Source organism: Gambusia affinis, linkage group LG15, assembly GCF_019740435.1.
Source record: "Gambusia affinis linkage group LG15, SWU_Gaff_1.0, whole genome shotgun sequence".
Classification (NCBI taxonomy): Eukaryota; Metazoa; Chordata; class Actinopteri; order Cyprinodontiformes; family Poeciliidae; genus Gambusia; species Gambusia affinis.
This window is the reverse complement of record NC_057882.1, coordinates 6067101-6089617: the sequence shown is the minus strand read 5'-3', so window position 1 is coordinate 6089617 and position 22517 is coordinate 6067101. Positions and strand designations below refer to the sequence as shown.

Below are 22517 nucleotides of genomic sequence, written 5' to 3'. Positions count from 1 at the left end.
AGTTCTTGAGTTTATTCCTGATTTTCAAAAATCTGTAATTTTAGTTTTTTCTGAGGCTCTCAGTTTAATATTTTGACTCCTCTAACAGAAATATTAATTTTATTAAACTGTGAAGGTTTATAAATAGATTTTTGGTTTTTCTCATCCTGAGTTGCTTCTTGTTTGATAATCCAGAAACTTTTCTGTGTTGCTGAATCAGCTGATATTTGCTGCTCTCTGAATTCTGACAGATTTCTGCTGCTTTCTTGGCTTTCTGCCTTCAGTTTCTGATTAATTAAACACTTAAACACGTCGTGTAATTTATGGATCTATTTGTTCTTATTAGTCAGTGTAGATTTAATGGGTTGGTACCAGACCCCGGGTGAATTTCATGTCAAAGGTCTAATTATAATATGTTTATTGAGTTGTATGTTTGAGTTTTTGGTTTGTCGGACGGATAAATCTCGTTTTCTGACTGTCTGTCGTTACAAACATCTTTAATTTTTACAGTTTTTAACCGTTTCTGGGCTCAAACTGACATTCATATCCATTCATCTCATTATTCAGCATTTCTTCCTGTTCAGTTTTGTCTTTATGTCCCATTTCTATTTTCATTCCTGGTTTTTAGTTCTGTAATATTTTTGTTTTCTTTCCCTTTTTTTTAAACTTTTCTTTTATTTAATCTTTTTATATTTCTGCTGCTTGCTTCAGTTTTTGTTCCATTTCCTCTTGTCGTCTTCTCATCCCAATTTGTTCCTTGAGTTTTCTAATAAATGTTTCCACCTCATTTTTTTTCCCCCAGTCTGCCGATTTTCTTTTTTCCTTAATTTTTCCCTTTTATCCATTTGTTTCCGTTCTCTGGCTTCTTTTCACTTCCTTCCATTTGAGATGTATCTCAATCAACAAAAAAGGAAATCAATCAGAAAAAAATAAAAAAGGATGTTTTAAATAAATCAAATATGTACAATTTATGTTTATATACAGTTTAATTTCATTTATTTAGTAGAGACAATGCACATAAGTTGGCATTTCTGTAATTGCATAATAATTATCCAAAATGCTGTTTTTCATCTGTTGTATCTGGAGAATACTTAATTTGTCTTGCTAAAACAAACAAAATGACATAACTATATAAACTTTGTCAATAAATACGACAAAATAATAATGAAATGAAGCTGCAGTCCTTGAGCCAACAAGTTTTTCTCTCCACCGCTACATAGCATAATCAGCAAACACTGATTATTTTCCCTTTTATCATGTCTTAAAGAATTTATAAAATATTACAGCTGCTAAAAGTACCAAATTATTATACATGAAAATGTCCCAACAAAAAAAAAAAGTCCCTCAGTGAGACTTAAAACAAGTTTTTCTTGTTTTCAGCACAAAACCTCATTAATCTTCCTTTCTACTGGAAACACTTCGCTCCCATCTGGGGGTTTGGCTGTAAAAAAGCCAAAATGCCACGAACCGTTTCCTTTCTGCAGGGACCAGTGTGTGTCTGCGGCGGTGTGTGTGTGTGTGTCTCTTGTGTGTGTGTGTGTGTGTGTGTGTGTCTTGGCACCAGCAGCCCTCTAATGGGCAGCGAAGGGCCGAGGAGGGATGGAGGTGTGCAGGCAGCCAGGTTGCCAGAGCGCAGGTTAAGCCACTAATTGGGAGCAAAGGGAGCCGGGTTGCCAGATTGTGATGGCCACCAGGAGGGGCCGTTTAAGGGGGACATCTGTTCCTGCTGGAGGACGGCCGCCCTCGTGGCCGCCGTCATGGTTACCCTGCGCCCGGCTCTGCCTCCGATCCGGAGCGTCGATCTGGAAACGCTTCAGAGTTTGTTTTGGCTCCTTGAGGACGTCGAGATTCATTCCTGCAGTTTTAAACTTCCTTCCAGGTTCTGCTCAGATCAGAGAGCGGATCCAGAGAAGAACCTGGAAAATAATACGGAGCCCAAATATGAGATGAACAGAGAAATATCCTGACTGTTGTTCAGCAGCATTAAAAAGCACCATCAGACTCTGGAATATTTCAAATAAACTTTAACACACATTTAACGGAGTAGAAAATTCATCCAGATTATTATGAATGTTAAATGATGTCAACAGAACCGACTTCAAGAGTCTGGGAAAATATTAGCTTTTAGAAAATCCCAGAAGTAGGAAATTATTGTAAAACTAAATTCATTACAAGAAAATATTCTGTTTCAAATCTTAAACTGTTTCTCTAATAATAACTTCTAAATAAGAGGATGAATGTAAACGGCTACTTACAGAATGAAGATAGCAACTTTATTTAAAATTTAAGTTTAAAAAGCAGCAATGGTTGGGCGTTCTGTGATGGCTTAGGGGATTGGAGGCCTTGAGTCCTTAACGCGGCCATCGCGGGTTCGATTCCCGGACCTGTCGACATTTACCGCATGTCTTCCCTTCTTCCTGTCAACCGACTTTCAAATAAGGAACACAAAAGACCCCCTGGAGGGGAGAAAAAAAAGCAGCAAAGCAAACGAGCAGGAAAATTGTATTTGGGAAAACTAAACATTTTCACAGTTAGCTAAAGGAAGAATTAGCTCTGCTATTAACGCTTTAGCCGGTTAGCAGAAGACACAGTTACTGTTTTAGCTTTTTCTTCTTGTGAAAAACTGTCAACCCTGTGTGTGTGTGTGTGTGTGTGTGTGTGTGTGTGTGTGTGTGTGTGTGTGCGTGCGTGCGTGCGTGTGTGTGTGTGTGTCTCAGGGTACGCCATTCTGCAGGCCATCATGGAGAAAGCTGGACTGGACGACTGGCAGGTCAGCGCCATCTGCGTGGAAAACTTCAACGATGCCAACTACCGCCGCCTGCTGGAGGACCTGGAGCGCCGCGAGGAGAAGAAGTTCGTCATCGACCTGGAGGCCGAGAGGCTGCAGAACATGCTGGAGCAGGTGATCGATCAATCAACCAATCAATCAATCAATCACAAAACACGTTTGTGCAACACGGCAGTTTGTGAAAACATGAAAGCATCACAAAGACGTCAACAGCAGTGAAAACTAAGCAGATGTTCCATGTTGTTGAGTTCTATCGTCAAAGTGATCAATGCAGGTCAAATATCAGGATCAATGTTTCAGTTAATATTGTTATAGGGAATCTAAACCTGTGGAGGTTTTAGCCTGGATTTCAAGCTGCAGGATGAAACTTTTATTCAAAATATTTGGTCAAACTGTCCCCATGCTGTGACAGTTTGTGATAAGACAGATAATCTGTCGACCTTTGCCCTCTCTGAGCTGTGAAGTCACTGCTGCAGCAATTAATGCGACTAAAAGATAAACGCTTGCATGAGTTTCTCACTCGTTCTAATCCTGAGATGCTGTTCAGGTGATGGAAGGCCGACTTTGTAACCGTCTTTATGTGACTCTGAAAGTTCAGAGTTCATCTGGGTTTTACCCTCAGGCTGCAGCTCTCAGGTTGCAGCCTTGCCTTCAGGTCTGCAGGGATTTAATGCGTCGTCATGCCAACATCTTCAAAGACTGTTTCCCTCCCAGTCAGACGGTACTGGAAGGATGCTGTACCTGCTAATTAGACCAGTTTGAACCTGGGAAACGTCTGTTTTCATCTCCAGTGATGGTTGCTGGCAGCAGCTCACTCAGAATCCGCTCCTCCCTCCTCTTCCTCCTGCTCCTCTTCATCATGGCCGCCTCCATCTCTCTGAGGGCCGGCTGCTTCTGCTGCCGACTCTCAGCTCAATCTGAAGTTTATTTATTTAGATTTTTACTAATTATGTTAAAACTAGAGCTGTAACGTTTTACTGTTTATTTGTGTTGCTGAACTCTCTCATTTCCACCAGTGAGTTGTTGATGAATGCTAATTTCTATTAGCATAACAAACTTTTCATCCGAGGGATTTTATTTATTGATAAAAACGTTTTGGTTTTGTGGAAACATAAAAGCTTTAAATGGCTGTTCAAAGTGAGACTTCATTTATTAAACTGACTGAAGATGAATACATGAACTAAAACCTGCAGAAAACATTTTTAAAAAATGTTGTTTTTTTTCATTCTGCTGCTTTTTATTTGTATTATTACATTGAATAGAATTTCAGATTTCTTGTTTTTTATTTTCAATCATAATTTGTTTCTTTAACTTTGAACCAGTTCTGCTTACGACCCTGGGAGGATTTTAATAAAGGCTTTTTTTGTTTTCTGTGCAGTGAAATAAATATTTCATTGGTTGGAGGAAAATAATCTAATGCATTTATAATTCCTGTCGCTTTCTTCTAAAGCACGTCATCGGGTTTTAAGTTTGATTTATTAGAGATTTTATGTTGCCTACCGGCTGTCAACTTCATGAGGCGTCCTAGAGTCGACTAGTCGACTAGTCGACTAATTGGTTCAACCCCTACTTCAGTTTTCATCAGCTTTAAAATGCAGCCTGGATGCATATGAGGGAGGTGAAAGGTTGACGGTTCAGTTTCCGAGGCAGAGCTCCTGATCCGGTTAATGATGAAGCCGCTGAGTTACTGCGGGACGAGGGTCAGCTCCCGGAGCCTCGTTAGCGTGGAGTCAGAGGTTCAGAGAGCAGTCAACAGGAAACGCATCATTACTGCGGCCCAGCCGGAGATCAGGACTGGAAACCAGACAGATAAAGTCTGTTTTATCAGACAGAGACCTTCCTTTGACCTTCATCTGACACCAATTCAATTTAATCCGCTTTAACCCAACTCCAGTCCGTTTGTTTATAAAGTCCGGTTCGTTTCTTGGAGGTGTGAATGCTAATCGACCTCTGGTCAATCCAAGCCTCAGTCTGGTGAACTCTGGTTCGGTTTGAACGCCAGTCGTACCGCAGACCACTCTGAAAGCAGGAAGTGGACTACAGGTTAGGGTATTCTGGGTAAATAAAACCAAAACAAGCGTGTTAGCCTAGCGCTAGCGAGAGAAATGGCTCATGGTCTTTGGAAAAAGACAAAAGAGAAATCTCAGTTGACCTCTGTGGGGCGGCCTTGTAACGTAGCAAAGTCAAACATTAATTTGGGTTATTTAGCGTGTCATAATCCCGCCTCTCACCTGGAAGGGTAGCTGGAGAGGCACCAACATCCCTCCTGACCCCACCAGGGACAAAGGTGTTAGAAAATGGATGGACGGGTGGATAGACTGTCATAAGAGAAAAAAAAATCTCTTTTAATCTTTTTAATTTTGTTTCTTTTTCTCTTTTCTTGTTCAACATTTCAGCTTAAAACAAAAGAAGGGCCGTTTAAAAGGGAGTCCAGACGTTTACCAATAGATCCACAGTGATGCCTGATGATGAGACTCCACAGATCTCAGCCATTAAACGTGTTTTCCTCCCAGATTGAGGTATTCTGTAATCCTGTCAGATTAACTCATCTTTGTCTTCCTCAGATTGTGAGTGTTGGGAAACATGTGAAGGGTTACCACTACATCATGGCCAACTTGGTGAGTCGGTTGCCTCCATCTTGGTTTTCCTCTCCAGGCAGTGTGACGGCGTGGAGTCGTCTATGAACGCCGTGACTCTCTTCCTCTGCAGGGATTTAAGGACATCAACCTGGAGCGCTTCATGCACGGGGGCGCCAACGTCACCGGCTTCCAGCTGGTCAACTTCAGCAACCCCATGGTCATCAAGCTGATGCAGCGCTGGAACAAACTGGACCAGAGGGAGTACCCGGGCTCCGACGCCCCGCCTAAGGTACCAGGACCAGAACTAGAGACCAGGACCAGGACTAGAACCATAAACAGAATTAAAACCAGGACTAGAACCAGAGCCAGTTGTTCTGGCTGTGGTTCTGATCAGCTTTTGGTGTCCAGAGTTTGGTTCTGGGGCCATTTATGTCCCTTGAACTGATTTTTTTGTTGTTGTTTGTGGGCCCCAACTGTAGTTCAAGAATGATTCAAGATGTTTTATTTACGCAGAGGGAAATTATTACCATCATTTTCATGTCAGTGTAAACGTTGAGTTGGGGGGCGTGGCCAGTAGCAGGTAATTAGGATTTAAAGCGACAGAGAGAGAGAATAGGGAGAACTAAAGAATTTAAATCTCATTATTTAAGAATGATTTATTGCAGAGAATGTAATGAACATGTTTTGACTAGGCCATAGACTTATCCTAACCTGCTCTAGGAAGCGTTATAGGTCAGGTTTAAAGCTGAAATGTCTTAATTTCATTTTGAAGCTGATCTCTGATGTTTGCGAAATGGGGGTGACTCGGCCGTTTGGAGATCTGAGGAGCAAACCCAGAGAGGAAGAGCCGTCTGCATGTCATACTCTGCTGCATGCAGTGATGTGACAGTCTGACCCACTTCCTGTTCACCCGCGCACAGTTCAGGCACTGGGCCATCACGCCACGGCGGCTAGCAAACCTCCACCCTACAGCTCATCTCTGTGTCCAGCACAGAGAGGAGCTGAGTGTGAGTGTGTGTGTGTGAGTGTGTGTGTGTGATGTATTGGGCTGGGTGAAATTAAAAGTTTACACCAGTGTGATATCATCCACGGTGGTGTGTGTGTCTTGATGAATAGCTCTCTCTCCAGGAAATCCACTCAGCCTAAATGAGTGGATTTCCCACTGAGACTCTGCGGTTAGCCTGATGCTAAGCTAAGCGACTGCTGCCTCCGCCATCTTTACTCACTCAGATACATAAAACAGCAACGCTTTGGTAAAAGCTCTTCTTATCGACAGGTAGAGACCTGATGAGACAAAATGTATTATTATTATTATTATTATTATTATTATTAAAACTAGAACTTTTTGAGGCATTTACGTCTCTGGATCTGAAGTAGGATTCCCACTCAGCCTGGAATTTTTCCTCCATCTAGCCGTCAATTATAAAGCCATTGGGCCCCAGGGCCCTTTGCCCTCCTCTGGTGGGTCAAAGGGCACAAAAACCATACATGTATTCAATCATTACCATTTGTCTTGTTTTTTATTTTTTGCTTAAGTCCTGAAGACTTGTTTTCTTTTCACACAATATTTTTTTTTTCACTTAAATGAATTGAATATTTTATTCCATGTACCGTGTGCCCAAAGACAAAATAATAATAATAATAATAATAATAATAATAATAATAATAATAATAATAATAATAATAATAATAATAATAATGGTACTCTGTTTTTTTGTTAATAAATGAGAAAAAAATAATCTTTATTGCCCTTAAATATTTGGTAGAAAAACACAATTAGTCAAATTTTGCACATTGTTATTTTTTTATGCTCAGCTTCAGAAAAAAATTTTCCACAAGAAAAAAAAGGGACGCTTTAAAATATTTTTAATATATATATATTTTTTACTTGGACATTAAATTTTTAAGACTTTTTGGGTCTTCAAAAGAGAAATAAAACATTTCAGACTAACGTACATAATCGGTCGGTGACCCATCTGTTGTTGAATTTCTCAATGTGCTTCTTGTTGAGATATTTACCTGCTTCATGTTGTCAGACTGGTTCCTCATCATGGCTGAGGTTCATGATTTACTTTTCACTGGTTTTCCTTCATCGTCACTTTAAAACTGCGTTTTATTTTTACTCTGATTTTATCTGATATTAAAATTATTTCTTCTCTAAACGTCTCAATGGTGCGCTCCAAACAGACCGAAGCATTGTGCAGGTGTCCGGTTCACAGGGAGGTCTGTGTTGCTAAAGGTGTGATGGAAGCAGGTGCCAGGCTGCGATTGGTCGGCCAGCAGCAGGGGGCGGGGCTTAGAGCGCTCTGGAAGCCATAATGTTGCAGCGAGCAGCAGGCTAATGAATGGGGTTCAGCCCTGGCTCCAGGCAGAGTTAATAAACTCCCGCCAGCCGGGGTAATTAATGCCAGGCTGCTTCCCGGCTGGACAAAATGCTTCCCGCTACCCCCCTCAACCCCCAAAGCCAGGCTGCCGGTTCGTCATTCACTCAATTACCTCTCTGCCCTGCCAGAGGTTAGTTTCAGGAGAATTTATGGCGCTTTAAGGGGAGCAACATTTTTACAGAGCAAATAATCAGAGGCAGCGGCGCGTCTTCAGGTCACAGATAAATGAGGGTAAATCGGTGAGTTTACCCCGGCGCGGGGGCTCTGCTCTCGTCTTCCTCTGTTTTCAGGAAATGATGACTGGAGCCTCCTGCTCCCGTTACGTTGAAGAAACTCTGCACGTCCTCTGGAAAAACCTGAACTGCAGAACATTAAACCCGTTGGGCTAAATCAGAGTTTAATTGGGCTCATTCCTCAGACCGGGTCGGGTCTCCTCCCGGCTGCACTTACAAGGACTTTCATTTCATTCTGCCTGCTGAGTTTTACATCATTTTTAAAGTGTTTTAGCACCTGGCAGTTTGTAGACTCGCTTTGACTTGTTCCATCTCCAGCTGCTGCGGTTCTGTCTCTTGGCTCTGAGTCAAACCAACCAAACAACCTGTTCCCCTCCTGGCCTGGGGGGGCGCTGCAACAAGAACTACTGAAGGAAACCACACCAAATCTCTGAAGACACTGAGAGCAACTTTCTTCTTCACCAAATGGAAATAGAAGTGGAGGGGTCAGAATTTAGCGGTTGTATTCGATCTAGGTCCGGTTGAAGTGATCACTGGCTCCAAAAGCAGGAAGTGGACTGCAACGCAGGGCATTCTGGGTAAATACAACCAAAACAAACGTGCTAGCCTAGCCATAACAGGAGAAATGACTTGCTTTTGGTTAAAGATAAATCTTTCAACCTCTAAAATCTGACACCTCCATTTCTGTTTCCACTCAGTGAAGAAGAAAGTCGCTCTTCTGTCTTTAGAGGTTTTTGTGTTGTTTCCTTCAGTGGTTCCTGGTGCAGCGCCCCCACAGGGGAGGAGGGGAACAGGTTGCTCAAAGGGTTTGGTTGGTTCTACTCAGAGCAGCTGGAGATGGAACAGATGATGAAGTTTTGTCCCAGTAGAACCGGGTCTACTGGACCATCAGGAGGAAAATATCCTTTATCTCCAGCCATCCGGTCAGAAACAAACCTGGTTATCTGTTAATGCCCGCTTGTGTCTTGCAGTACACGTCTGCGCTGACGTATGACGGCGTGATGGTGATGGCCGAGGCCTTCAGGACACTGCGCAGTCGAAAGGTGGACCTGTCCCGACGGGGGAACGCCGGGGACTGCCTGGCGAACCCCGCCGCCCCCTGGAACCAGGGCAAAGAAATGGAGCGCACCCTGAAACAGGCGAGAAACACAGCAGTGGACCTGGGGTTCATTTAGTCGCCACCATGAACTGCTCCCATTTGGTTACCTTCTAACCATAACACTTCTGTTATGGCTGTGATGTGAAAGAGGTACATAAATGTAAAGTGGAAGGAAAATAAAACACGACTTTCAACATTTTTAAAAGTGAACCTTTTGGTTGACATGCAGAGTGCGTGCCTGGTTCAAACGGCGTCACAAACAGATAAACTACAACTGAATAAATTAATCATAATCTAAAAAATGTGTTTATTTCAGGAAATCAGTGGATTGTATTGTAATGGAGAGAAACTCCTTCTTTCTTTATTTCTGTTTAGCCTGATGACTGACGTCATGATGATTTAGATTCACTAAAGATGTAAACATTATAAAACTGACATAAAGTCACAGATTTGGACAAATATCGACCTTATTTGATCTTTCTGAGCCTAAAGAGGCTTAAAGTTTAAAGGTTTCAGACTTTAACATATTTTAAGTGACAGACCAACAGGAAGAGAAGGGAAGGAGAAATGAAGCGACAAATGTTTTAGTTTTGTTTATAGTGAAGACTCTGAAACAAAAAGATAGCTTAGAATGGCCTAGTCAAAGTGCAGACCTAAATCTAGCTGGGAATCTGTTGATTATTGATGTTTTCAGAAGGTCTCTGGATGGAGCGTTAAGGAAAAATCCTGTCGTTTTCCTTCAGCTTCACATTTATTTACAGCTTTATTTGTTCTGTCACATAAAATCCCGATAAGAAGAACCGACTGTGGGCCAGTTCTGTGGATGAGGCTCGGATAAATCGGTGAAGGTCTCGTTGGTTGGTTCCCCTCTGCATGACGTCACTCTGTCTGTCTGTGTGCAGGTCCAGCTGCAGGGACTAACAGGTAATGTTGAGTTTAACGAGTTTGGTCAGCGGATCAACTACTCCATGGACGTGTTTGAGCTGAAGAATAACGGACCCAGAAGGGTAAGACATGAAGACGAGGACCAGGTCTCAGAGATGAACCGCGTCAGCTTAATTTGGGGCTTTTAGTTTTAGTTTTTTTCCAGAGTGGAAGGAGTACAGGATAGCAACTGTGATGACTTTTAAAGCAACACTACTGTGGATGTGAACTAATTGGCTTCGATAAGCGATGCTGACGGTCCTGGAGTGTCTCTAAATATCTTATAAAAATCTGTAGCTATTAAATCTTTCTGAATGTTTTAGCTGGTGATGTCCCGATATTTGTTCGACTCAGACCTCTTAGCATGTTCCTGCTGGAGTCCTGTGAAAATTTCCCAGATTTTCTGCAGTTGGGTCATTTACAACAATTTATCAAATAATTTTTCTACAACTTTCCAAGTTTTAATTCTTTCCTGTCTTTTCAGGTCAGAGGGACCCGGGACATTAAATCCAGACATTTTCTGACTAACACTGTGTAAACAACATAATTAATCTGCAGCATTGACTGTTCAGGGTACAACCTGCTCAGAGAATATTAATGGGAGTTATCTGAGTCATTATGAGCACGCTGAGTGGATGACAAACAATTTAAAATAAACCTCCAGTTGTTCCATTTTAGAAAGAAACATTTAAAAAGCATCACTAAAAGCTCCAAATTAATGACGTTCATTTAAATGATGAGTTGATGTACACTTCGGACCTGAACTGTGGATAAAAAGTGTTTCCATTATAGCAATAAGCACCTTCACAGGATGGGCTCAATGCGTGAGCAGCATGTAACCGGCTCATTGAACACTGGATTAGTTCTGGTTCTGGTTCTGGTCCCGTTTCACTGCCAGTGGTTTTGTTGCACAGAATCTGGAATAATGGAGAAAGAGAAACACCACAGATCTCCACAACTTCAAATACTCATCTAGATCAAAGGGGGTTGGACGGAGATGGCCGTTCTGGGTCCAGATTGGTTCCCAGCTTCCCAGAATGCATTGCTGTGAACCGTTAAAAATCTACTGACGTCCAGCGTGCTTTCTGACCAGAGTCAGCCGTAAAACTGAAAGCATGAATGAAAGGTCTGTCCCAAAGAATCACTTCCTCAAGTGCAAACTGTACAGGAAGGAGTTTAATAACAGGTTTACACCTGTGGAGGGCGCTATAAGCACATGTTCTGTCATTGATACATGGCGGGTATCAACCTGGTTGAAGTTAGCGCTTTAGCATTAGCTTCCCCGAAATTCTAAATAACAGTTTATTGTCAGTGGAACTGTTTTTATGGTTAGCATTTTACTGTTAGCATAGCTAATGTTTTTGCTAGCAGTGTCCAACTGTTCATTAAACCAACTCTGCTGTTTTAATATCAAGCCTGAATGACGGCAGAGGCTTGTTGTTGTGCCCAATGATAGAGTGTGTGTACATATATATACAGTATATATATATATATATATATATATATATATATATATATATATGTATTTTTGACCTTGTTTTGATAAAAAAAGAGGCTGAGCAGCAGCTCTGATGGATGGATGGGTTTTCCCTTATTGTTTTCTTTTGCCGAGTCGTCTCACCTGTAGCTGCTGCTCTATTGCAGCATCAGCTGCTTAACAAACAGGTCAGTGTTAAGAGTAGCTCTGCTTCTCCACTGCCTGTAAATCAGAGTGGTGTCAAAGATGTGCTCAGGCTGCTGTGATGGATGAAGGGGTTTAGGGTTGGTAGGATTTAATGCGTGTTGCGCCATTTTTTGTTATCATAAGTGAGGTGTAGAAAACAGCCGTGGGCAGCATCTCCGCCTCTGGTCTGAGAGGATGGATGTGTGTGGAAGAAATGGAGGCGAAGGCGGGAGCAGCTGAGAGAGTGATGGGGAGAGGATGAAGTGAAACAGAAGGCAATCAAGGTATGCTGGTGGAGGAGAGGAGTTCCCATCAATCAGAAGCTGCTTTGGCCGGCTCTGGGACGCGTGGGTGTTGGTGTGTGTTTGTGTTAGGTCAGAGCCTCGCCCCCACATTCTGCATGTCCTTCAATCATCCCGAGGCCGAGCGCCCCCGGCCCCACCGCCCCGCCGCCTCCACTCTGTCTGAATTATGGCTGTTTGCAGCGCCTGTCACAGCCTCTGCATCCTCTATGATCTGTATATCAGTCTGACACAATATTGCTTCTCACATTCCGTCTTTTTACCATAAATTCTCGTGACGCTCCCTGGTCACAATGTGCCGATGCTCTGACTGAAGCGCATCCTGTACGTCGCTTCCTGGCAGTCACTTTGACCCCGGATTACCTCTGGAAGGAGATTCTTACAGACAAAGAGAGATCTTCAAAGGATAGTCATTAAGTTGCTGCGTAAGCGGCATCACAAGATGGAAGCCGTTGCAGGACGCAGCATGTGGAATAATCTGGAGAACAAAAAGAAGATTTTATCTGAGAGTAACATGAAAGTCTTGTTAGTGAGTTCAAGCCAACGGAAAACAATAAATCTCAAGTGTCATTTTCACATACCGATGGTACCGATGCTGCAGATGTGCTGCTAAATGGCAAAAAGGTTTTAATAATACCTAAAAACCAAAAGGCTGGATTAACTACATGAGAACTAACAAAGAAGGAATCGGGGACTAGTGGTTCATTAAATTAAATGGTCAAACAGAAACAAATATTTACTCATGCTAACCGCTATATGTTAGCTGCTGATGCTAAATGCTAATTAAACCTTATACCATATATATCTAAACTGCTAACAATATGATAAAATCCTATTAATTCAACTTTATGGTAGAATAAAATGTTTTCATAACACCATTTGCAGGTATTAATTAGCTAACCATGAGCTAATTATGATTAGCTCAATACTGTGAGATGCTAATTCTAATTATTAAAATAAATTTGAGGATCTCTGGTTATTCCAGGCTTAGTATTTGGGTAATTGAACATTTTGGAACCTTTTCATGGATTGTTTTGTAAAGCATTTCTAAAACGCTTCTTTGGAATCTGAACTAGGCTGCCTAGACGCTATGCTAGCTGACATGCTATGGGCTGGAGTTTCCAAAGCAGCCAATCCAGGAGAACCATTTATTGTCTAAGACTGTTCCCAACATGTAATGCATTTCAAGCTATATTTTGTATAACTATTAAAATAGGGCATTATAAGTATTTTTATACAGATTCTAGTATTTACATTTAAAATTGTGTATTTATAAAAGTACTTTGACAGGAACTACACAGGGGAGGACATGGAGTAAGGGTCGGAAGGTCGGGAATTGAACCCCAGATTTTTCGCCATAATTATGTTTACCAGCCTACGATGGAACGCTAATGCTAATGCTAATGCTAAAGTGATAAATGGCCACAAGTATGAGGACGATGATGGTCCTCTAAAAATGAGTGTGAACTGAAATAAAATCAGCTTCTTTACTTCTCTTGACAATTTTATTACGTTTTGTTGAATTGCTGAGGATGACTTAATGATTAATTTACAAGTACTGACTTATTTTTAGATGTCTACATTTATTTTAATGTACTATAAACTCATCAGAACCTGGTAGTTATTATTTTTGCATAACATTTCAAACACATGAACCCAGTCGGTATAATCAGGGACTGCAGTAGTGAAGGATGCTTCATGTTTCCAGTGTTCAGCTAAATGCTTCATCTGATATCAACTGTCCTTAGAAAACCAAATCTGAGGCGTTCAGTCTGACATTCATGGCATTGGTTTTATAAAAAGTATTAAATTATGGATGTTTTTTAGTCGAGATCAAATTATTTGGCTTATGCATCCGACCGTTTAACTCGTGAAGCGAATAAATAAATAAAGCTTCATGTCTTGTTTATACTGAGATTCTTTGCTCCGTCACCCAGAACATCTCCAGTAAACTCCTGTGATTCTCCATCAGTAACATTAATTATTAATGGAGTTCAGCGTATGAGCTGGGTGTTCTGGTTCTGATGCTTTGTTCTTCCTGCAGATCGGCTACTGGAACGGTGACGACAAACTGGTTCTGGAGGAGGAAACTCAGCAGCTTTCCAACGACACCACAGGCATGGATAACCGAACCGTTATCGTGACGACCATTATGGTAAGCTAGCACGCTGCACTCACTGCCTTCTGCACGTTTTCTCAGACATCTTTTCTCCAAAACCTGCGGCTTTTGAAGGTTTATATGAATAATTTTTCTGTTCCACGCCCTGATTGCAGCTTTTTGACTACAATCAGTACGCTAGGGCTGTACCGATTCATCAGCTTCGTTAAATTGTTTTACTATTTGGCGCGCTTTGTTCCGGCTGGATGATTATTCTTGTTGCACAAGGCTCTCACTTCCGCCAATGATTTGTGAATGAATGCTAAAGGCTATTAGCGCCAAGTGCTAGACAGAGACAGCTGACTGAAAAACAGAGTTGGAGTTTCACATTAGCGTGACCGCGATGCTAAAACGCCTCAGCAGCAAACATTAGAGTTTAGATCTGCTCTAAAAAATCAGATTAATTAACTCTGAACACCTGAAGTTAACCCGACATTTTATTTTAACCTGCTATCGGTTTTAAAGACTCCCAAACCTGACTTTGCTCTCTTTAGGCTTAGTAATGGAACGTTTTCGTTTAGCTTTTGCTTAAAATCTTCCAGATCCATTTTGTCACTTGCTGATCAAGAATAGCAGTGACGTGCAAAACATTTTACAAAAAATAGATTTAAAAATCTTTAAACATTTCATTTTTAGCAGTTAAAATGAAATGTTCGATTTCTCAGCTATTTTTGCACCCTGAGGAAGTGAAGTCAGTTCAGCTTCCTCCCTCTATTCAGCCCGTTTTAACAGACTGGTCCCCAGTTGGACAGGAGGGGACATGAAAGGCCTTAGTGGCAGTGATGGACGCAGCGTCCCGAGCCCAAACGAGGCCCAGAAGAACCGGAGCAGAGGAGAGACAGCGGCCATGTTAATGGATCCCTGTTCAGAAACACTCAGAGCAGTAATGGAGACCCAGGAGAGGGAGGGGGGGGATGCATATGGAGGGAGAAGCTGGCTTTGTTGTTTTTCAGAGGATGGAGGACGACTCTTCAGTCCCAGTGTCTCTTCACAGACACGCTGAGTGTGTGTGTGTGTGTGTGTGTGTGTGTGTGTGTGTGTGTTTTTGGTCCTTTAGGTGTAAAACCGCATGTCTTTCTCCCAGACCGATGGATCCTGGTCTGTAAAGTAGCAGAACTGCTGTTTGTTCTAAATCTGTCACTTTGTCAGACTACCTGCTCTTACTTACAGTATAATAAACACTCAGAGGACTCCCTGTAAGCCCCAGAACAGCTTAGAAAGACTAATGCTCCCATAATCACACCAATTCAGATCCATCACCTTCCTGCGTAGCATGATTTTACTCTCTCTTCCTTTCAGCGCCGCTTCTGATGTCGGATCAGCGTGTTTGTCGGTCGTGGTTGGAACCGACTTTGTGAAATATCCTGATGTTTCCTGTTTGTCTTCTGAGAGCTTAAAACCCTGCTGTGTTTATACGCAGCGGCTTAAACTAAAAGGAAATGTCTGATTATTTTATGATAGAACCAATAAAACCAAGGAAAGTTCATTTCACCACCTTGGCATGATATTTTACTTTAACAGTTAAAATATGAAAAGTGATGGAGATCTTTTGGTCTTTTTTTTTTCTTTTTTTTACTTTTGTCACTGTAGAAATTACAGTTAACATTTCAAACACATGAACCGAGTCGGTTGACGTGACATTTTCTGTGCCAGAAAACGTCATGGTGTGAATAACAGGTGCATTTCACTGAATCTAAAAAGCTTTTAGCGTAACGAGATGAGTTCAGTCGATCACTCAGGACAAATGGACGCCTTGCTAAAACAGAGCACAAGTTTTTAATGGTAGGATGTTTAATGTTCGTCCCTCTGAGAGCAGAAACTGTTTCCGGTGGGGAAGATCCCTGAGCCCGCAGCAGCAGGAACAAACCGGAGCCCAATAAACCGTTTAGCAGCGTCGTGACATAAAAACAGGAATAATGCATGAAGAGGCTGCTGGGTGAGTCAGCGCTGTCTCTGTGTCGCCGGGTCATTTGGACCGCCGGCCGTCGACCTGGTGCTGATTAGCACTCCTGACCAAACAGACCGTTTGTCCCAAACACCGAACACGGACCCAAACAAGCCGGCGTGGCGCTGAGCAAACGGGTTCTGTTTGGTTACGTGTCGGGGTGTTTGTTTGGCTCTGGATCATGAAGCGGGCCGGGTCGTGTGTTTGTTCTGGACGGCCCGTGTCGTGAGCCTCATTAGACAGCAGTGATTATTGACCAGGCTGTCAGCCATGTTGACCTTTAAAGTGAAGACTGTGAAGGATCGCTTTCTCTTCCTGTGCCAGAAACACGGTTCTGTCAGAACCAAGTTTCCAGGAACGACCAGAACTCCGATCCATCCAGAACCCATTGAAACTGACTGGAAACTCACAACTCAAACTGGTGCAGTTTTATCTGCTTCAACGTACTTTATTGGGATTTTATGTGATGGACCAACATTATGTGACGGATAATATGTTTGCATCCATTTTCTTACAAAACATAATTGTGTTCATTACAGATTAAAGACATCAGAAAGTCACTGACATCTGTCAGGGTGAAGAGGATTACAGGCCTTAAAATGTCTGAAATTCATTTTAAAAACTAAGTTTAATATCGTAATCAGATCTTCAAATCTGTTTGTCTTAGTGGGGTTTTTTGTTGTTGTTTGGTTGGAAACCTTTCCACGTTTTCAGAGTCAGAAATCACCAAAATTATGAACCCAAACAAAAAATGTAATTTGATATCAAGAGCTCACAGTGTAAAGGCATTAAGTATTCATAAATGAACATTAGAGGAAATAAAATCAACATCCAGTAGAAGATAATCTATCCGTCCACTTTATTATCTTTATGTTGAAATCTAAAAACAGAAATAAAATGATGGTTCTTTAATCATGAGAACAAATATTCTTTAGTAGACATTTATCTAAAATTATAAGCAGATTTTTTTTCATGTAATGTAAGCTTAATTTATCTGAAGGTAAATAAAAGTCTGAAGCCGGTTCTCATCGCTGTTCTGTGCTGAACCGTCATTAGGTTCAGGTAATAATTATAAACGCTCTTCTGACCTTCTGACCTCTTCTCGCTGGACTCTGACCCGGCTTCGGTTCGGTTCTCCATCACTTTGTGAACAAACGGTGGAAAGGTGAGCAGAGACGAGCATCGAGTCGATTCTCTGAGGAGACGCAGCAGTGGTCCTGGGGAGACCCGGTCAGTGGTTCTGGTTCTGGTTCTCTCCTGCAGCTCAGAGATTAGGAATTGAATGTTTTGGGTTTAGCAGATCAGCTCCAGGAACAAACTGCCTTCACGAAGAGTCGCAGTAAAGCGGCGGGGGTAATTTTACAGTCACACCTGTAATGTGTCTCTAAATTAACCGCAGCGTGAATCCTCCCGCCTCAGGAAGTAGACTGAGCCGCTCAGTAATTACATGGTTGGCGGTTCGACCCGGCGCTCCGTCTGTCGCTGGAGTGACCTTCAGAGAAACTCTGAAACCCAAAAGGTTCCTAATCGGCAGGAACACCGTCCGATAGGAACCGATGAACCTCAGTCTGTTTCACTGGGACTTAATGTGACGGACCAACAGGAAGTAGAGCATGATGCCAAAACAACCCAAAGAAAATTCAGGAATTCACCGGTCTCTCCCTCTGACGGGTCTCCAGTCCAAACAGAGTTCACCTGATTAAAACCGAACCCGAGTCTAAATCCATGTAACCAAAATCTCACTTTTTCACGACGTTCTGGACGCCCGATTCCGATCTTTTACCACAAATAAATCCGATCTGTGCCACTTCCACATCTGGAACTAAATCATTTCCTATTGCATTTATCTGACATAAATATAATATAAAATGACATTATTTATATGGATAATAATGCATATCATTGGTAGCAATATGAGTAATATGACTTTACTCATATTACTACAAATAAACTTATCATAATACCAGAATAAAGTTGTCATTTTAGAAGGATAAAGTAGAAATTTTCTGAAAACTCAACATGAAAATTAGAGATTAAATAAGAGTAATGTTAAGTTATACTTTATTGGTTTTACTTATGACAAAATATTCATCTTTTAACACAGCATCAGACAGGACTTTGACATTTTTTTAAACTATTGAGTCCATTTAGAAACTCCACTCAGATTTGCTGAGCCGGTCAGATCTTAATGACTCTATTAAAGCTTTCTTTTCATTAAAACAACATTTTCCTGTTGCTCTATTTCACCAGCAGAATAAATGAAAGCACAACACACCAGCCTGTGTTGTGTTTGACGCTCTGGTTTCACTGGTCTCACTGGTCTTGTAGGAGGGTCCTTACGTCATGCTGAAGAAGAACTGGGAGTCGTTCGAGGGTAACGACCAGTACGAGGGTTACTGCGTGGACCTGGCCTCTGAGATTGCCAAACACATCGGCATCAAGTACAAGATCGCCATCGTCCCAGACGGGAAGTACGGCGCTAGGGACCCAGAGACCAAGATCTGGAACGGCATGGTCGGGGAGCTGGTGTACGGGGTAGGTGGCGCTATGCTTACTGATTCTGTACAAAGGTTAGCTGGTTGGTTGGTTGGTTGGTTGGTTGGTTGGATGGATGGATGGCTGGACGGTTGGTTGTGAGATGGACGGTTGGATGGTTGGTGAGATGGACGGTTGGATGGTTGGTTGGACGGTTGGTTGGATGGATGGATGGACGGTTGGTTGGTTGGACGGTTGGACGGTTGGTTGGATGGTTGGACGGTTGGTTGGTGAGATGGTTGGTTGGATGGTTGGTTGGACGGTTGGTTGGTTGGTTGGTGAGATGGTTGGATGGATGGTTGGACGGTTGGATCGTTGGTTGGATGGATGGACGGTTGGTTGAATGGTTGGTTGAATGGTTGGACGGTTGGTTGGTTCATCCTACAGTCCTAGGTTTTATCGTTGCTCATTTGTTTGCAGCAATTTTGACATGTAAACCTTTAGTTGGGGGCGTGGCCTCCAGCTCCTTATTTGCATAAAAGTGATGGCGTTCTAAAACAGGAGCTCAGAACTCAGGAGGTGAAATCTGATTACCTGGTCTTGAGTTTGAGCAAAAAGTGTAATAAACATCTTTCGTAGAACTACTTTGGTTGTTTAACAGAAAGCATCGTTTGCCCCTTTTAAACAGAGCGGGAAACCCCTGATGGCCTGGGTTGTTGCCATGGGTGACACGACCAGCATGACCAGTTTTTATCTTTGGATAATATCTGTCTGATATTAAAGTATGTTTGATGATCTGAAATACTGAAATGTGAGAACAGCCTCTCCTGCATGCGTTTGTAGTGAATATATTGAATATTTTAGCTTTAAAGCAGAAAAATCCAGAAGGTTTACGTTGGAAATGCGAGTTGGGACGGCTCTGTGTTTACTGAGAACATCCAGGGAAATTATCAACACTTTCCATTTCTTCCCTGGAGAAGCTCTTTTTAAAACACTAAACGCTGCCAGGCTGTCGTCTTAGCGCATTCTGCTGAGGATGTAGGAACTTTAATCTCTGCCGTTTTCTTTCCTGGGGCTCTGTTTCCCTACGAGTTGGACGGCCGTAATGAAAGTTAAAATACTGTGAGAGAGTAAGCCCCGCACCGCCATGGCTGCCGAGCCGTTCGCTGTAATCTGGTTTGTGGATTTTCTGCGAGCTGGTGAGCGTTTTTCCACAGCTGCAGAGCAAAGAGGTGACACACTGTCCTGCACTCTAAGCATATTTCTCTGATTATTTTATCCTTCCTGCTGATTCTCAGGGTCACAGCTAAGCCTCGGACTATTTTAAAGTCTATTTTTGCTTTTTATTTCCTAACTCCCACGAACTTGTATGACTGCGTATGAAGGCTGCTGTCGATAGACAAAAAGAGTTCGGAAATTATGAGATCAATCTCAGAAATTTTCTAGAAAAAACAAGAACATTTCTTAGCCTGAAAGGTTAAAAAAAAAAACAATATTGCTATAAAAACTTTTAGGTAAATTCAGAAATTTTCTAGGACAAAATGGAAAAGTTTATGAGCTTGAAAGGTCGGAAATATATTAGAAAAAGTGACAATTTTTGTGATAAGTCTTAGAAAATGTCTTTGAAAATTTTGAAATTTCTGATTTTAGAAAATCCAAAAATTGCTTGAAAAGAACATCATTAATTTTTATGTAAAAAAAATGGCTAGAGAAAAAATAAAAATGAACATTTGTCTCAAATTTCTACAAAAAAAAAACAAGTAAAATTAATCTTAGAAATTTTCTGTAAAAAAATTGGAAACTTCTGGATTTGAAAAGTTACTTTAGTCAGAAAACATCAGAATCACTGCCCTAATACAGTATTTAGTTGCAGACTCGACCTAATCTTGACCTAATCCTGACCTAATCCTCTTCCTCTTCCCCCAACAGAAAGCGGAAATCGCTGTGGCCCCTTTGACTATCACGCTGGTCCGGGAGGAGGTGATCGACTTCTCCAAACCGTTCATGTCGCTCGGCATCTCCATCATGATCAAGAAGCCGCAGAAGTCCAAACCGGGCGTGTTCTCCTTCCTGGACCCGCTGGCCTACGAGATCTGGATGTGCATCGTGTTCGCCTACATCGGCGTGAGCGTGGTGCTCTTCCTGGTCAGCCGCTTCAGCCCGTACGAATGGCACACCGAGGAGCCCGAGGAGGGCACCGACGGTCCGCCAAGCGACCAGCCCCCCAATGAGTTTGGCATCTTCAACTCTCTCTGGTTCTCCCTGGGCGCCTTCATGCAGCAGGGCTGTGACATCTCCCCCAGGTGAGTTTGCTCTTCCACTAAACTTTAACCCAAGAAGAGCGAGAGTCGCAACAAACTCTGAGATTAAATTCACAGATTGACATCATGTCAGGCTAACTGCTGCTCATAGTGAAGCTGCTAACCAAAGACAAGCTAACAGCTAAAAATAATGAAGGTAATTCCTAGTTATAGATAACTGCTAATTGGAACCAATTTAGCAGCTACTCGTGATTAGCATAACTGCTAACTGGAGATAGGCTAACTGCTACTTGTAATGTAGCTAACTGTAAACAAGCTAAGAGCAACTCATTTTGAAGGTAACTGCTAACTTGAGACAATTTAGTAGCTACTTGAGATGAACTCCATCCCTCAGGGTGTACATGACCTCCAGTTTGACATCATGTCAGGCTGCATTATCTTGATCATACGGATGATGAGTGAATCTTAACACCCTGCTGTGATGAGCAGTAGTTTGTGGGAACGAAGTAGAAGAAGAAAAACTCATTGCTAATAAAACGTAAACTTACAGTCACTCAGAATGACCATGAAGCTAATTGGCATCAAACTATCAGCAACTAAAAGATAACAGTGTTTTACAGCTAGCATCACATCCACTCACACCCTACCCAACAGTTTTAATGTCAAGCTAACAGCTACTCACTGAAGCGACCTGCTAACTGGAGACGAGCCAGCAGCTCCTTGGGATGAAGGTAATTCCTAGTCATAGTTAAGCTAATTACGAACTGGAGACAAACTAAATACTACTCACCGTGAAGCTAACTGCTAACTGTAGACAAGCCAACAGCTGCTTGTAATAAATTTAATTGCCAATCTTATGATTGACAATTGATCATGAGCTTGTCGATTAATCTCATGATTAATTGTCTCATGATTAATGAGACAATGATGAGACAATGATTGTCTCATTTCCCAAATCTACTTGTGATGAAGCTAACTGTAGTCAAGCTAACAAGTGTAACAAAGGTGCTACTCACAGTGATGTTCTGCTAACTGTAGACAAGCTAAAAGCTACTCGTATTGAAGGTAATTATTATTTATGGTGAAGCTACTTGCTAACAGAGTTGGAATGAAGGACATTTTTAGTCATATAGTGAAGCTAACTGCTAACTCTAGACAAGCTAGCAGATCCTTGTAATAAATTTAATTGCTAATCTAGTGACACTCTGCTAACCAAATCTACTCGTGATGAAGCTAACTGTAGAGAAGCTAACAGCTGCTTGGGATGAAGCTAACTGTAGAGAAGCTAACAGCTGCTTGGGATGAAGCTAACTGTAGAGAAGCTAACAGCTGCTTGGGATGAAGCTAACTGTAGACAAGCTAACAGCTGCTTGTGATGAAGCTAACTGTAGAGAAGCTAACAGCTGCTTGTGATGAAGTTAACTGTAGAGAAGCTAACAGCTGCTTGGGATGAAGTTAACTGTAGAGAAGCTAACAGCTGCTTATGATGAAGTTAACTGTAGAGAAGCTAACAGCTGCTTATGATGAAGTTAACTGTAGAGAAGCTAACAGCTGCTTATGATGAAGTTAACTGTAGAGAAGCTAACAGCTGCTTATGATGAAGTTAACTGTAGAGAAGCTAACAGCTGCTTGGGATGAAGTTAACTGTAGAGAAGCTAACAGCTGCTTATGATGAAGTTAACTGTAGAGAAGCTAACAGCTGCTTATGATGAAGTTAACTGTAGAGA

The 22517-nt window shown here is 41.9% G+C and overlaps 1 protein-coding gene across 6 annotated transcripts in view; it reads left to right on the top strand.

Annotated features, from left to right (window-relative positions):
- Positions 1 to 22517, top strand: part of LOC122845413 (glutamate receptor 4-like) — an 87874-nt gene that overhangs the window by 40154 nt on the left and 25203 nt on the right. For all 6 annotated transcript variants that reach the window (XR_006373039.1, XR_006373038.1, XM_044141702.1 and 3 more), the window contains exons 4-11: positions 2697 to 2881; positions 5332 to 5385; positions 5477 to 5635; positions 8935 to 9102; positions 9965 to 10069; positions 13996 to 14106; positions 18383 to 18589; positions 20459 to 20832. Coding sequence is in view for 4 of the 6 variants with exons in the window: in XM_044141702.1 (XP_043997637.1) it covers positions 2697 to 2881; positions 5332 to 5385; positions 5477 to 5635; positions 8935 to 9102; positions 9965 to 10069; positions 13996 to 14106; positions 18383 to 18589; positions 20459 to 20832 (1363 nt within the window). In the remaining 2 variants the exon portion in view is untranslated. The remainder of the gene's footprint in view (positions 1 to 2696; positions 2882 to 5331; positions 5386 to 5476; positions 5636 to 8934; positions 9103 to 9964; positions 10070 to 13995; positions 14107 to 18382; positions 18590 to 20458; positions 20833 to 22517) is intronic.